Consider the following 17,589-nt stretch of genomic DNA (forward strand, 5'->3'; position numbering starts at 1 on the left):
AGTGGGTCCATTCACCTGGAAGCTACAGCAATTCACTTCTGTCACCTTCTTAAATCTGGGCAATTACAAAGTATTCTTCGGTTGTTCTGGTTGGGATTAATCTTTCAAGTTCAATTTGGAAGCTGGAACAAGGCATGACCGGGGCATACAGAGTGCAGGGGCCTTGGTACAGAACGGAAAAGGTTACAGTCCTTTGTTTGATCACAGGCCCAGTACACAACTGTGATATGCTCAGAACAAACCCTGGCATGGACAAGCACAGAATGGCAGAACAGCGGCCAGCTGCTTTGATGAAACGTAAAGGTCAAGATAGCTATGTGATTTTCAGTGACTCGGTTGTTGTGTCACAAGTTAACACCTAATGGGTTTTCTCAACACAAGCTTAGTTTAGGGAGTCACCAGCAACATCTAATCAGAGTTGGGAAGCACAATTTTGAAGCCAGTTACTTTCCTCAATCAATTCCATCTTTTTCTTGTAAAGGAGAGGAGAGGAGAGATTTGGCCCTACTAAACTCAAAAATCTATTCCAACTCATTTTGAATTATATACACCTTCATGTGGCGGACTGAGTGCAGCAGCACGCATACATGTTCAAATTAAAGCTAGGATTGGTGAATTTCAACAAAGATGTGCCACACAAACTTTGAGATTAAAAAAGGAAGTAAAACATTTTAGAATATCACAACTTTTCACAGCTGGCTTTATGTAAACACAAGTGTGTGAGTCAAGTAGCTGCTGTTTGGCTTTATTTGGACTATTGTACACTGCGGCTATGTTTGTTCATCCTCTTGACCATGTGCTAGCGTGGTAGGCTAGTTGACACATTGTTTGTTTTTGAGTGAGGGATGATTTTGACTCTAGTAGAGAAAGATATTTATGGGATCCCACAACATTCCACTGGTCAGTGTCCATTTTAGGAGGATATGTTGTAAATACAGACTTAAGTTATGAAATACATGGAAAAGGTCGTTCGACAGTAAAGCAGTGATATAGGTTGACATTTTAAAATGTGAGAACTAATTTATGATTATTATTAGGTGGAGGCTGCGATTCCGAACATAACCCCTCTTTTGCTCTTGTCCCGCCCCCATGAAAGCCCTTTCCCCAAAGCAAAAAATCTGTATCACATTCTGGGCATGCATTTCTTTACGCCTCGATCACACCGACAGCGTCATTGCATTTTAGTACACCGTAAGTACATTCATTTCCAATGGAATGCTGCGTTTGCCTTGCAGCATTGCGTTGCAGAGGCAGTTGCAGTGCGTTCTGTGTGGTGCATACCTTGTATTTGTTGAACGTATGCGCAGACGGCTTGACAGAAATGGTGGCAGAATGTGATGTTGAACTTTTGTTGCACACATATCCAGATCAGGATGTATACCATTCTGTGCAATGACGCTGTTGGTGTGATCGAGGCGTTACCTCTACTTTACTCACATATTATTATGGACACCTTCCCTTCACATTCTTCAGTCTGTAAAGTAGGGAATCCCATACATGTGCACAAGCTACAGATTCTTAGCTATTAGAGAAGAGGCTTCCAGAGAATTCAGAACCGCAGCCCCTTCGTTATTATCATTCAACCTTTATTTGACCAGTTTAGACTCTCAAATCTTACACAAAATAAGCATAACGTTAAGATAATACGTATTTAGTTTGACATCAGTAATCTTAAAAGTATGGGCTTGTGACAGCATTGGTAAGGTAACCGTGTTATACAGTATATCTGCCAAAAGTAAAATTGCGATTCAATTATTGAAGTTAAACTCTATTTTCGGGACCCCACAGCCACTCATGTCTGCTGGAGTGTTTTGAGTCTGGTATGGGTTGAAACAGAAGGACATATAGCCTACATAGCTAGGCATCATCTTAACTCTGTGTAAACACACTGGACTGTGGTGTGGGCTACATTACATTTCTGATTCCTTAGCAACCTTCACATGCAGCACTATGGTATAAAAAGTATATTGACCAGTCCAGTTGGAAATAGGGCCAAGAATGTGCAAGACGTATCAGTATTGGCTCTGTTCCAATAGCATAAGTGAATGAATCAATGTATTGGCCATGAAGTCCCATTCACTGGAAACAGATAGAGCCTAGTCCTGGATTTTAAAGCACTTTCAATGGAGAACATACTTCTTAGTCCAAGAGTAATCTGGTTCAGAAAATCAGCCTATAGTGTGTGGGAGTTTGTTGGCTATAGCTGTGGGATTCTTAAACAGATTTTGGGCATGGAAGTGGACATGCAAGAAGGGCATATGATGAGGGGGAGGGGGCAGGCTTGGCTAGGGAGTCGAGGTGTGTGCGAGTGCGCTTGTGACTTGGCAGTCTTGGCAGTGGAGATAAGAAGTGTGATTAGGACAGGGAGATGGTCGGAGATGTTACTGCGCTGCCAATACAAGTTGGCGGCATACACATGCAGAACGCTAATGGTGATGCTCACACTAACGCTTCATTATAGCCTACATAGCTAGGCATTAACCCAGGGGAGATACATTATTATTTATGTAATTATGTAAATACATTTGAACATGTAATATGTGGCTCAGTTGGCAAAGCATGGCGCTTGCAGTGTCAGGATTGTGGGTTCGAATCCTGCTGGGGCCACTTGTATGAAAAAGTATGCACACACTACTGTAAATTGCACAAGATTAAAGCATCCACCCTAATTTGTCTCCAGGTGTGTCTTGTTTTGAGGGTTGGGATGCAACTGGAAACAATAATTAGTGCATCATGTCCTATGTCAAAGTACTGTTAGTGCAGACAGGTACAGCGCATTCGGAAAGTATTCAGACCCCTTTTTCCACATGTTGTTACATTACAGCCTTAATCTAAAATGGATTAAATACAATGTTTTCCTCATCAATCTACACACAATAGCCCGTAATGACAAAGCGAAAACAGGTTTTTAGAAATTTTAGCAAATGTATTAAAAAAGTAAAACAGAAATAACTTATTTACATAAGTATTCAGACCTTTCACTACGACACTCGAAAATTGAGCTCAGGTGCATTCTGTTTCCATGAATCATCCTTGACATGTTTCTACAACTTGATTGGAGTCCACCTATGGTAAATTCAATTGATTGGACATGATTTGGAAAGGCACACACCTGTCTATATAAGGACTCATAGTTGACAGTGCATGTCAAGCCATGAGGTTGAAGGAATTGTTCGTAGAGCTCCGAGACAGGATTGTGTCGAGGCACAGATCTGGGGAAGGGTACCAAAAAATGTCTGCAGCTTTGAAGGTCCCCAAGAACACAGCGGCCTCCATCATTCTTAAATGGAAGAAGTTTGGAACCACCGAGAATCTTCCTACACTCTAAAAATAAAAGGTTCCTGAAGTATCCTTTAGGAGTTCTTCAAAATGAAACTGGGGGAACCTCTATAAGTTCTTCGAAGAACCCTATACAATGGTTCTTCAAAGGATCCCTTTCAATGGATCCTCGAATAACCTTTTGAAGAACCTTTTTGGGTACATTTTTTAACTTCCCCTTCCCCTATTTTTTATAATAATACGCATAATAATAACAACAATAACACAATATTTCAGTTGTCAGTGTTTATTATCATTTTAGTGGCAAAGCAGAATTTAAAATTCCCCAAAAACCCAAATTACAAAAATTTCTAAATCCAATGGGTATATCCTCTGGCATGTTGATTTTTTTAACCTTTTTTATCAACGCACACATTTTTTGCAAATGTATGCCTTTATTACTATATGATTTATATTGCCTGAATACTCAACGATGATTAACACCACAGTTATGTGTGCTTCTGTCAGGGTTGTGGTCAAATGCATGTCATTTAAAGTCAATTGAGCATTTGAACAAAAATTCTATTCAATTTGAAAATGTTCCTAATTGCAAAAGCATGTAACAGAATTTGGGTATTCCAGAACTGTAATTTGCATGTAAATAAACATAATCCTGTTTTATGTTTTTAACACTGCAGATAGAATGCTCTGTGTGCCAGAGATGGTACCATTCAGCTTGTCTGGGGATGACAAAGAAGGACTTCAACAAAGGCAAAATAGAAAATGATTGGAAGGGGCCTCTTTGCTGTCAAATTAGAGACATTTAAATAAATTACTGTTGTACCAACTACTTTAAATGTGTAACTGCTGCACTACAAATGCGAACATTGATTTGGTATACAATTTAAGATTGTCAACCTTGTACAACTTTATGTAAACATAGTCTAACTTCAGATAGAACAAATTGCACTTGAAATTAACATTTCTTTAAAGTTATTGCAAATAAATGCATATTTTCACTTTTTTCTCAGACAATCACTGAATTAGATTTCTTCATCTTTAAATGCAATATTTTAGATTTTATGTATTTCTATCAAATCAAAACTGGAATTTCTATTCAAAGCAAAGGTTGTAAAAGTATACTAGACATTTACAGAATAAATCATATCTAGTTTGATGTTTATGTGACAAACGGTGAATTAGTTATTGATTTATACCGGAGTAGCCTACAAGGCATTTCATACTGATATATTTTTTAAGAGCTCAACCTACTCGCGCATCGATTGGCCAGGTGGACTCTTCTGTCGGTTTTCATTGGCTTGTGGTAATAGTATTTCACTCATGTTTTGCCATGTAATTTCCTATGAATATTGTGTGTGGTTGCTGGCATAGGTGCGGATCATTTATAACATACGAAGGGGAGAAAGGCAGTTGTCCACAAGAGAGGATGCGCATAAAATAATAAAAAAATTCTCCTCGCTCCCTTGCGAATGCGATGATGTGGGAATGGAATTTCTAACTGAGACAGGAGTTGCGTGTCCAAAATGTAGACGTTTGCATGTAACCAAGAGATGAGGATAAACCACTAAGAATGTTTTGCACAAAATTGAAAGACCTGAAAATCTCTGGAGAATGCCCATTCGCCGGTATTGGTCGTGTGGACGAACCCGGAGACTTTGAGGAACGTACAAGTGACCATACCGGGGATGTACTGGCAATTTCCAAGGATGTGTATGGACATGTATCGGAGGTGCTACCTCAAAGGAAGACAAGCAAGACTAGAGTCAATCTTCATTCTTTGGGGGAGAGCATCCGCAAATTAGCATGTCCCGAGGTAAATTGAGATTGTGCTACAATAAAGCAATTTCTCAAAAAAATCATCAGAATTGACTCGTGCAGTTTACACGGTGGAACAAGTACAGTAACCTATCGGAACTTTAAAAAAATATGTTTTGGCGGTATAATCTCGAACCAAATGATTTGTTTGCTGTTGTGTTAATGTGATTGCAATGAACCAAACTATACGATTTCTTATACAAATATATTGTCAATAAACTTCTGAACTTGTTGTTTACAGTTTCAAAGACTGCATACTGCCTTTCTGCAAATGATGAAACAGCATACGTTAGACAAGAAATGGTAAGAAATAAAACCAATAAATGCTGGCGAAATTAATGATTTAAACTATGCTGCCCTGATATTTAATTATTGTCAAAGTTCATGATTATAAGAAATTACAATGTTCAGTCAGGTCAGCTATTATTCTTATTGAATACCTATTGACTGCGTGCCATGCATGGTTGCCCCATGCATCACGACCTGTATATGGTCAATCAGCAAGATGGCTTTGAAGAGAATACAAGGAATAGGAAAAATAGTCAAACCTTTGGTTAGAAACAGTTTTTCATTACATGGATGGGATTTCATGGAATAGGATATCTAGACCCATTCATTCATGTGGTGAGTGTAGTGCTTACTAATATAATACTGATGTAATTTCTGTCCACAGCCCTTCCGTGTGTTATGCAGACATCTGTCAAGATAGGACCTTTGATCGACCAGAGCATTTACTGGAGATCATGAAGAATTATTCTCTCAAAACAGGTATTGTGAAGCTGATCAAATTAAAACAACACTGAACATGAGTTGCTTTTATTCCGTTGTGGGTGTTTTTAACATCTGTTATATTCATGCCTCTGTGAAACAAAAGACACATTTGTACCTTGTGTGGACAATACAAATATTCTATTCTATTGTTTTCTATTCTAATCTACAGTATTGTATTTTATTTTTTATTTACATCGTGTTATTCTATTATATTACATTTGCTCTCCTTTTACGATCAGGTATTCACATGGACGCTTTGAAAGTCTCCCTTGGCGAGGAGCTGTTCCAAACGTGCTTCGACGAGGATGGCCATATTCTGCGGGTGGTGGGGGGAGCCCTCAGCGACTTCCTGAACAGCTTCAATGTCCTGTTGAAACAGGGCAGCGTCCCAAACCCGCCAGAACCAGCCGCTCTGCAAGCCAACCCAGAAAGAATAACAGATCATGTAAACAACGAAGCAGCGTCGGTGCTGTGCCTGGACAAGGATCTGGGTCTGCACACCGTCTACTACTTCAACCCCGGGCAGACCACGGAGTTCTTCTTCCCCGGGGTCATCAAGGCGGCCGCCCGCCTGCTCTACGACACCACCGTGGAGGTGTTGAGGGTCATGGAGATGGAGATGGACCTTCAAGGAGGCACCAAGGAGAGCGTAAGCCCCTTGCAGTTCCAAGCTGGGCCCCGGCAGCCCAGCCTGCTCTACTCGGTGGTGGTGAAGGATGCCAAGAGCCTGAGCCCCAGTCCCATGAGGGCCACGTCGGTTGGGACCATGCCCACCTCGCTCTTCTCTTCCACCTTCCCCTTCCACCTCTTTCTGGATCAGGACCTGGGCCTTTTGCAAATCGGGGACGGCCTCCGGAAGAGGCTTAGCCGGAAGGATGGCCTGAGGCGGCCCGCTGCCTTCCAGGAGCACTTTGCCATCGTCACGCCCCAGATCAGGTGCACCTTCCAAGGCATCTTGACTATGCTGAACACACAGTTCATCATTCGGATAAAGCACCAAGGGGGCTCCATGGCCGATGACACGGGGAGGGTATGACCCTATTTTGACTGGATATCAGACCTGGGTTCAAATAGTATTGAGTGATGCTTCATTGAGCTCGCCTGGTTCAATGGACCCAAGTGCAAATCCACCTATTCGGCAGTCCAGGCAGGCTCAAGCTAACCTAACATAGCAGCCATAGAAAGACGCCTGAGTGGAGGTCCCACTATTGTTTTTCAGTGGAAAGTTAGGTGGAAAATACTGTATCCCTTGAAGCATCCACTTTCTGTTGACTCCGCAGGGAGTGGGCTCAAGCAAACATTCAAAGTCTTTGATTTGCAAAACCATTTGAACTCAGGTCTGCTGGATATGACCCCTTAGAGTTGAGATGAATGCCTAACAAGGTATTGAAGGTTGGCTAAATGCAGGTTTGATGTTAAAAATAGCCCGTCAGAAAGGCAAAATGCCACGTTGTTAATTAGTATGTGCTAATTAGCGGAATGCTCCCCCTGAGGTAGAGAACAATATAATTGGACAGCCGGGTCTCATAGACTAGACGTAACATAGTAAATCTAAATTCGGGACACTCAAATTAATATGATATGGTACGTTTGGTATGGTTACATAAGACGGATGGTTACTTAAGGCAAAAACAAAAGTAGGGAGGTTGGTCAGGGTGGATAGGTAGGCGTATAACACGAACATCTAGCAACCCAAAGGTTGCGAGTTCAAATCTCATCACAGACAACATTGGCTAATTAGCAACTTTTCAACTAGGTACTAATTTTAGCACCTTTGCAACTACTTAGAATGTTAGCTAACACATCCCCTAACCCTAACCTTAACCCTTTTATCTAACCATTTCTCTAACCATAATTATTTTAGCTAACCCTAACCTTAACCCATTAACCTAACTCCTAAACTTAACTCTAACCTTAACCCCTAACCCCTAGCCTAGTTAATGTTAGCCAGCTAGCAAATGTTAGCCACCTAGCTAGAATTCGTAACATGTCATACGTTTTGCAAATTCGTAACAAAAAGGACATTTGCAAATTCGTAACATATAATATGAATTGTAATTCATAATATATCATACAAAATAGGTGATGGACATCCACAAATGAATATATACCATACAAAACATAACATATTAAATGTGTCTTGGATTTACGTTCAGAATAATATGACATGCTCTGAGACCAGGTTGAATTGGAGGCACTATGTCAAATTAGTTCACCCATCAAAGTCTCTCACGAGGATGCTGATATAAATGTGTAACAACCTCTATTTATGGTCAACTATTGAGAGCAGTAAAAAGAAAGTCAGGTCAGGTCAAAACATGTACAAAGTTAACTATTCACGGGGTGAGAATCTCTAAAAGCTTCATAGTTATTTTAACACTTTATTTCTCCCAGTGAGTCAGACCATTCGTAGAACTACAAAGAAAGTCTGTCAATAGAAATCAATTAATTAGGTGTGACCATTCGACACATGTCCTTTGCATAGAGTTGATCAGGCTGTTGATTTGGGGATTTTGATGTGCTGCTAGAGATTATTATTGTTTTGCTGGAAGATCCACTTGATCTTGTATTCTTAACAGTCCTCTGCCTCCTGGCAGAGGCAACCAGGTTTTTGGCTAAAATGTCCTGGTACTTGGTAGTTCATGATGCCATTGACTTTGACAATGGCCCCAGGACTAGTGTAAGCAAAATATCCCCATAACATCAAAGATCCACCACCATATTTTACAGTAGGTATGAGGTTATTTTCTACAAATGCATCCTTCTCTTGATGCTAAACCCACCACTGGTGTGAGTGGCAAAATAGCTCTATTTTCATGTCATCTGACCATAGCACTGGTTCCAATTCAAGTGCCAATACTGGTTAGCAAAGCTATTTTTCTTCCACTGGTCCTTGGGCCCTTGTTAACTTTACCAAGTATCAGGACATTTTAATCAAAAACCTGGTTGCATCTGCCAGGAGGCTGAAACTTGGCCGTAAGTGGATCTTCCAGCAGGAAAATAACCACTTAGCACACATCAAAATCCACAAAGAAATGGTTAACTGACCACAAAATCAACATTTTGCAATGGCCATCTCAGTCTCCATACTTGAACCCCATTGAAAACCTGTGGTTTGAATTGAAGAGAGCATTGAATTGAATATATCAGTCTATATGGGCAGATGAAGGATATCAAGAACCTGGAAAGATTCTGTATATAGGAATGGTCTAAGATCCCTCCCAATGTGTTCTCCAATCTCATAAAACATTTTAGAAAAAAGCTCTGTGCCGTTATCCTCGCAAGGGGAGGGTGGTGTAGTTTTGAAAACAAGGGCTGCCAATATATATTTTTTTAATGACTTGTTAAACAAAATCTCTTTCTCTGAACAATTGTATTTGAGAATACAATGTAGCTCACTATTTGTATTATTTATTTTATACAGTCTTTTTTTGCTAATCTTTATCAAGTGTGCCAATAATTTTGGACATGACTGTGTATGTACCATTTAGCATGGAGTACCCGGACAAAGCCATTTATCTCATGTCTTGTTTCCCTCTCTTCTAGCTCATGGACCTTAAAGGCCAGATGATCTGCATCTCAGAGTCCAATGCCATCCTCTTCCTGGGCTCGCCGTGCGTAGACAAGCTGGAGGAGCTGACTGGCCGTGGCCTCTACCTGTCTGACATCCCCATCCACAACGCCCTGCGCGACGTGGTCCTGGTGGGCGAGCAGGCCAAGGCCCAGGATGGCTTGAAGAAGCGCCTAGGCAAGGCCAAGGCGGCCCTGGAGCACGCTCACCTCGCCCTGGAGGAAGAGAAGAAGAGGACGGTGGATCTGCTTTTCACCATTTTCCCGGGGACGGTGGCCCAGGAACTTTGGCAAGGCCACACGGTGGATGCCAGGGAGTTTGAGCATGTCACCATGCTGTTCTCGGACATCGTGGGCTTCACGGCCGTGTGCTCACGCTGCACGCCTATGCAGGTGGTCACCATGCTCAATGAGCTGTACACACGCTTTGACCACCACTGCGGGGAGCTGGATGTATACAAGGTGTGTGTTACAGCAAGGCCCAAGGAGACTCAGGGAACTTCTCAATCAAAACCGGATTTACCGGATACAACTAAACATTGTGGTTATGCTTTATTTTACAAAGTGCCTGGTAATTACTGGGAATGATAAAGGTGAAATTAAATTCCTAATAATAACCACAGAATAGATTTGTTTATGGGGATAGATTGAATTAATTGAAACACTACGCACCACGCACCATTTGGTACAATGTAGTTATCAATTGTGTGGAATTCCTTCCAATTAAGTACCAGAAAGTACCTGGTTATGATATAATTACTCAGTAAAACAGCAGTTAAACAGCAGTTTAAATGGAACAGCAAAAATTGCCTTACAGTGTAAGAAAGCAAGATTAGGTTTTTTATACAGCTAAAATTTACATTATTGAGAAATGGACTCCAAATGTGCCCAAAATGTTGCTTTAGTCTTATTCCACAACCCCTGTTACCGGTTTTTGGATTGAACGAATAAGGCCCTCTATATAATCTTATGTTAATATCAACAGTTTATTTTTAGAACAACAATTTATGTTGTTGATGATCCCATCATGAATACAGCTTCATTTGAATTGAATTAGCCATGGTGGTGTTAAGGTAAGATATGCTTCATGTTGCTCTTCGATAGCGTTTCAATAGAATGTGTTTACTGACATGAATCATTTGAGAGTGGAGGCTTGTCTACCTCATGCTTTTGCATAATTTAGCAATAATTCATCAATGTTTTAATATAGACAATACTTAACAGTTATGTCTTGACCAAAGCAATTTAGAGAGAATAATAGTTGTGTATTCTTAACAGTCATCAATAATTTAAAGGTCTACTCCAAAATAAGAGTGTGCCGTATAAAACAGATGCACAGGCTCCAAAAAGGGGAAAGATCATGGTTGTTTTTGACCTTGTCAGAATGAGACTTATGTGATTTAGGCACAAAAGTACTTGAAGTTCATGGTAGAAAAGTTATTTTCGTTGCGTTCTCTCATAGATTCCACAAGTATTGGACAAAAATTACACAATTCCACCATTTTATTTGGGTTTATTATTTCTTAAAGAACAGACTGTACTTGTCTCATGGCCAAACTTGCTTGCTCTCAGCCAACTGTCTTGTAATCTGCGGGGAGTTTGGTTAATGTAATCAGTGTGTCACTGAAGTATAACAGAGGAGAGCAGCATGTCTGACGGATCTTTCGTAAAGTACTGGGAAGTCAGAGGTTCCTTTAGGACCTCTTGTTTCCATTCCCGATCCAAAAATAGATTTTGTCTGCTTTCCAAATGGCACTCTATTCCCTTTATATTGCACTACAATTCACTGTATAGAATGCCATTTGGGACATCGACTTTCACCTCACGTTGTTCACCACAACCACCACCACACAACTGTCGAGTGCTCTCCTGCTCCGGAGTAAAACATAAACACCTCCCAGAAGAACTATTTTGATGCTAATTCACACTGATTAAATTGGCCCTGTTGATTGTTTTAATGTGTTTGTGTTCAAATGTGTCAACATCTCTACCCGTAGGGGAAGACTGTGTGACAAATTAAAATAGGTACAGTAGTTTTTGCTCAATTTATTTGAGGGCTAAAAAAACAATCCTTCAACATTGTCACGGCCGTCGTTAAAGGAAGACCAAGGTGCAGCGTGGTGGGCGTACATTTTCCTTTTTATTTCAAAATGTTGCCAACAAAACAACAAACGAAAAACAACCGTGAAACTTACAGGGCATTCGTGCCACAAACAAAGTTAACTACCCACACTGAAAGGAGGGAAAAGGGCTACCTAAGTATGGTTCCCAATCAGAGACAACGATAGGCAGCTGTCCCTGATTGAGAACCATACCCGGCCAAAACATAGAAACACAAAATCATAGAAAACAAAACATAGAATGCCCACCCCCAAATCACACACTGACCTAACCTAATAGAGACATAAAAAGGATCTCTAAGGTAGGGCGTGACAAACATAAAGTACTATGCATACACCATTAAAACTATTATTCTCTCTCTATACAGTCAATGTATAAATTAAGAACAGAGGGTCTGTAGACCATGGGGGCACGTCTTAAATAAAAAAAAGTTTAATAGTATTATACAAGATATTATACAAGTCTTGTGATGAAGTTAACTGTATGTCATGTAGTTTGCCTATGGGATATTAAACTATTCTATTCTACTGTATCTAGGTGGAGACTATCGGTGATGCGTACTGTGTGGCTGGTGGCTTGCACAAGGAGAGCGAGACTCACGCAGTGCAGATTGCCCTCATGGCGCTGAAGATGATGGAGCTGTCCGATGAGGTCAGGACGCCCACTGGCGAGCCAATCAAGGTGAGTGTTACGGCTTACATTCTTCACAGTGTCAAACCATCAGTTCCCCTTTCAGAACGGCACTGAGTAGCACAGGAAGTTGCCTGGACAATAGAGTTTTGTACACAAAACTGATTTTCAGGCTTTTCTACTGTTATGCCATTTGCTCAAAATGTAGACAAAGTTGTTCCCTGGTAGCTGTTTTTTATTTGTATCAAGAATGACAATTTTGTTCATCTGAAAGAGAGTGACTCTCCATTTGGGCTGATCTATGACATGCTAGCACCTGCCACGTTAAGAGGGGAATGAGGCAACCTCAGAGTAATTTTATTCACACACACAGACAGAGATGTACATGGGGCTGAAGAACGGCAATGGTTCTGAAACAGGAGAAATAGAGGTAATGGATACACTGTACACAATACAATAAGGGTTCCCAACATTTTTCCCTAGGGCCCCCCTTTTCACATTTGATTAGTTATTGTTTATTGAGATAGCCTATTAAATACACCACCAGCTTTTATAATTGATTTTATTATTTTGTTTAACTTGACAGACCTAGAACAATGTTGTTGTTTTGAGATTACTTCCCAAGCAAAGTCGAATTTCTTTGACTCCTCGACTTTAGAAGGTTGTAGCTCAGCTTCTGAATATCAGAGACAAACAAAAGATATTCCCATTGGCATCAGAGTTGTGTTTTCCTCTGGCATTTTACAGCTTGTTTCTTGCCTAAAACATCACATATTTCTGCATAATTTTAGATCGTTATAAACAATCGCGAATTGTAAATGATTAGCTATTATTATCATTAATTGTATAAATGTTTTACCCCCCCTCCAAATTGTGTGTCCCCCCCAGGTTGGGAACCCCTGCAATAAGTGATAGCACAAGTAGATCAACAAGGTTATTAACCAGGGAGGGACTATATGAATATATATGCTACCTGCACATATTACAATACAGCTATACACAAAGGCAGCATATAACAACTATAAGAACAACAAGCAGGAATTATATACATGTCACAGTATATGCATGTCACGCTCACTTTGGCCATGCACACCAACCCACAAGTCCAGAGATACAGTAGGAATGAGTCCAGTTGTTGATGGGCAGAGTCAGAGATGTTGCGGGAGACTGTGTATTGTGTTACCTGCAGAGTCAAGAGGATGGGCAGATGTCAGGCCGGCTAGTAACCTCCCTAGCAAACTGACAGTGGCTCATCAACATCTCAAATTTGGAGGTTACAATGAGAAAGCTGCAGCTGTTCCTGTCTTTCAGTATTTTGATATATTATTTGACATTTTACATTATATTGAAAACTTAGAGGTCGTTGACCCCTTCTTATGAATACCTAGAACACAGATTATGTACCCAAAGAGTCAGTGATCCATGATTTTGGATTCGTTCACTTTGCTATAGTTAATCATTAGCGTCATTGAACACAAAACAAGGGGTATACTACAAAGCAGGATCAATGAGTTAGCCTTTTTTTAAGAAGATAAGCTTGAAATGTGCATTGTCTTATATACTAAACAACCAATAACACATCTAAGTTTAGCTTTCCTAATGAACTAGAAAATCAATAGTTATTGCTGGTCGTTTATCCAAAGTAGCTGGCTAACTCATAGATCCTGCTTTGTATACCCCTCTGGTTAGCATGCTCCAGAAATCAGGCCGTAGTCACATTCAAGTAACTTCTAAAACACAACTTTGTGCCCTGGGTGGCCAAGTGGTCTAAGCCGCTGCCTCTAGAACACACATACAGAACACACACATATATATAACGCTGCAAGCATGGGTTCGAATCCAACACTCTCTGCTGTCTGTCATGGGACTGCCCTACTCCTTCGGGGAGGACGTTAAATGGATATCTTGACTCTACGGTCATTACAATTTCATGGCACTTATCATAAGAGTAGGGGTGTCCTGACCCCATTTCCATCATGGCCAGCTAATCATCCCTGTCATTCCTAATTGGCATATGTCACTCCTCACCTCTACACCATGCATTCTGATGTGTGCTGAGCCTTCTGGCACAAATGGTTGCCTTGCATGACCAAAGTGGGTGCCACACATTGATGGTGGTGGATGAGGTGAGTTTCCTCCCTACTATGAAAGCGCTTTGAGCATCTGGAAAATTGCTATATATATTCAATCAATAAATCTAAATAATTATTTGGCAAAATAATCCATTCAGAAGTAGGACATGTGGATAAGGTTATTTCACATAAAGCATCACAGCCGATAGCAAGGGAAATGTTCTTGAATTAATATCACAAATTACATTTAAATTATATTTACTACAGTCAAAATGTGATTTCCCCAAAGGATATGAGTTGCAATGACTTGATTGTTCTTCAAAGAGTGTCTTGGAAATCTTAAAGCCACAATCACAATTTGTTGTTCCTTGAAGTCACCTTGGTGAACTTTACTTTTCGAATATACAAACATTTATATTGGATTTTAGTTGATTTCACCTTATAGCTGTCACTTCAAAGGAAAACTTAATATAATCAATGAAGCTTTGATTTAATGTTGTAGTTTTTCCCCTCAGCACAAATGATATATTTTTATTTACAGATGCGAATTGGCCTGCACACTGGCTCAGTTCTGGCCGGTGTTGTTGGCGTGATGATGCCGCGCTACTGTCTGTTTGGCAACAACGTCACATTGGCAAATAAGTTTGAGTCCTGTAGCGTACCTAGAAGAATCAACGTTAGCCCCACAACCCACAGGTGACTTTAAAACTTCTGCAATTCCAAAATATTTTAGTCAATTTCACTGCCTGATCTCCCTAAGCTCAGCCACTAGCTAATGTTTTATATTTAAAAAATATTATATTTTGAAGAGTCTTGTGTTTACACTTTGCATTGATGATCACATGTATCATTATGATGTGGTTATAATGCATCGTTGGACTTGTCATTAGCATGTATGTATTTATAATGTCTTATTTTAATGGCTCATTCATTTTGGATCACACTGTATATCACAAAAGTCACACAGTAAATGATGTTTTGTGTGGTGCTCTTCAAATGACAAACTACCTGACTCACTGTGATAATAAAAGATGCACTGGCATTCATCAGAAGATAGACCATTAAACCCTATGTTGTCTACAGGTCTTGCCTGAATCTATTTACTCTTCGTTCTTACGCTCCGTCCACTGTTGGTCATAGAATTTGAACCCTAATTTGGCTGCCCAACATTTGTCCCAGTCAATAAAGCCAAGGTCTTTAATACAAACATTCTTGGATGTTCAGTGTGGTCTCTTTAGGGACACAGTTGAAAACAGTTTCACAAAACACTTGATTGGCCAGAGAGTTCACCCACCTGCTTTCCCAAGTCTGAATCTGTCCCTGATTGAAAGGAAAGAATGAAAACCAGAAAGCGTATGGTTGTTCTCTCGGACTGTAATAAAATAGCCCTGGCATTGGGGCCTCTAAAAAGTGTGTCCAAACATTACCTGGGTATTTGGTAGCACTTTCCATAAAGTCCTTCTTGCACCTGTGTAATAACACTGTAATTACTACATTAACAACATTGTTACATAATAACTGCGGTGCTCTTTATTATTATAATGCAGTTACTAAAGTAAGATGTAACAAGATGTTATACATTGTTGTTACTAGTGTAATTACAGTGTAACTGGTTTATATGTTACTGTATATTTTTTGTAAGAAAGGCAAAACAACATTGTTTGTGTGTTTCAAGAGACCGTGTTTAACTTCCTATCCAGTTGAGTTGCTTTTTGGTTTCAGACAGCAACTGTGTTATACAATACATTCATACACACGTTCTCACAGTACAAGATAAATAGCTTATGTGGTCTTGCACAGGAAACAGGATCCAATGTTGATTGAATAGAGAGCCCCGTAGCCCCCATTTCTATCCGCAGCACACACTAAAACGCTGTATTTACATTCATAATGGTTCATTTGTTCTTTTGGGTTTCCAGATTGCTGAAAGATTGTCCAGAGTTCGTCTTCATTCCCCGGACCAGACAGGATCTTCCGCCAAACTTCCCGCCGGATATTCCTGGTGTTTGTTACTTCTTGGAGACTTTTGATCAATGGTCGGGCAAAACCACAAGTGACTGTGAGACTGATGAACCATGCTACAGCAATACAAACTTCATGGTTGAGCAAACATAGATAGATGATGAGACACAGCCAAACCTGGGTTCAATTAATATTTGAAATCTTTGAGCGTTTGATTGAGCCTGCCTGGAGCGCCAAATTGGCAGAGTTTGCACTTTTAGCAATATTCTATTGGTTCCGTTGTGCCATGCAAGCTCAATCGAGCAGAGCTAAAGTATTTGAAAGAAACCTAATATTTGTACCCAGGTCTAAATACAGCTAGCACCCGTTGCTGTAGAGTTCTTTAGGGGATGTAGAAATGTTGATTATTCTCTTACAAAATCGCTAGATGTACATTTTGTATGCTTTCACTGGTTTATTCACCTCACCAGATTCACGTCATTTCTTAAACTGTAACTACACTACAACTGCCTATGTAACTACCATGTAAATACATACAGGTATTAATCACACATTGGGACTTAATGGGATAGTCACCCAAATTACAAAATTACATATTGGTTTCCTTACCCTGTAAGCAGTCTATGGACAAATTAAGAAAGCAATCCGTGCTTTAATTTGGATTAACTGTTCTCCAAATGCAAGTCAATATCCCTGCATTTTTCGCCTCTCATCTTGTCCTTAGACTGCATACAGGCTAAGTGCCAAGGAAACCAATATGCAATTTTGGAATTTGGTTGAACTATCCCTTTAAAGAGAATTACACAATAACTAATGTCACGGCATGGCTAGTGTCACGACTTCTGCCGAAGTCAGCCCCTCCTTGTTCGGGCGACGTTCGGCGATCGACGTCACCGGCTTTCTAGCCATTGCCTCTCCATTTTTCGTATATCCATTTGTCTTGTTTCCATACACACCTGGTTTTCATTTCCCCAATTAAGCTACTTGTATTTAACTCTCTGTTTCCCATCATGTGTTGTGTGTAATTGTTTTCATGTTAGGTGGTGTTAGTTTACGCGCTCTACTTTTATGTTCCGTTTGTTTCATGTAGTGCTCTCGTTTTTTGGAACTATAATAAAGTGCGCCTGTTCATTATAATCTGCTCTCTTGCACTTGACTTCGCCTCCAATACACCATCCTGGCAGCTAGAACACAATGAATGTGCTTCCATTCCAATTAATATTTATTACTGTGATTATTTTTGTATTGTCCAAGCGACAATAAATATTGTGATTAACAGTTTTGTTCTACTACTCCGATGTTTGGAATATATTTTCAGTTTTCCTGCGAGCATAGTCATAGTACAGGTAACTGCCAAAATAAAGGAAAC

General features: G+C 40.1%; 1 protein-coding gene across 2 annotated transcripts; it reads left to right on the forward strand.

The window, feature by feature from the left end:
• The first annotated feature begins 1,119 nt into the window (after positions 1-1,119).
• LOC139566850 (guanylate cyclase soluble subunit alpha-1-like) lies at positions 1,120-17,357 on the forward strand. Of its 2 annotated transcripts, none has more exons than XM_071388172.1 (8): positions 1,120-1,191; positions 5,336-5,397; positions 5,768-5,862; positions 6,105-6,895; positions 9,412-9,897; positions 12,094-12,237; positions 14,800-14,954; positions 16,178-17,357. In XM_071388172.1, exons 2-8 carry the CDS (start codon positions 5,366-5,368, stop codon positions 16,371-16,373), a joined length of 1,899 nt encoding a protein of 632 aa, XP_071244273.1. In that variant the 5' UTR covers positions 1,120-1,191; positions 5,336-5,365; the 3' UTR covers positions 16,374-17,357. The 2 variants fall into 2 exon arrangements, with proteins under 2 accessions (XP_071244273.1, XP_071244272.1); XM_071388171.1 differs by lacking the exon at positions 1,120-1,191 and adding an exon at positions 4,430-5,092.
• The last annotated feature ends 232 nt before the right edge of the window (positions 17,358-17,589 follow it).

The sequence above is a fragment of the Salvelinus alpinus genome, chromosome 39 (assembly GCF_045679555.1).
Source record: "Salvelinus alpinus chromosome 39, SLU_Salpinus.1, whole genome shotgun sequence".
Taxonomy (NCBI): Eukaryota; Metazoa; Chordata; class Actinopteri; order Salmoniformes; family Salmonidae; genus Salvelinus; species Salvelinus alpinus.

What these genes read in the sequence shown, in the direction of transcription:
- LOC139566850 (XM_071388171.1), top strand. Translation starts at nt 4,850, where the DNA reads ATGTTTTGCACAAAATTGAAAGACCTGAAAATCTCTGGAGAATGCCCA. An exon ending in TGGCCGATGACACGGGGAGG is followed by an intron (nt 6,896 to 9,411) that starts GTATGACCCTAT and finishes CCTCTCTTCTAG; the next exon opens with CTCATGGACCTTAAAGGCCA. An exon ending in CCACTGGCGAGCCAATCAAG is followed by an intron (nt 12,238 to 14,799) that starts GTGAGTGTTACG and finishes TTTTATTTACAG; the next exon opens with ATGCGAATTGGCCTGCACAC.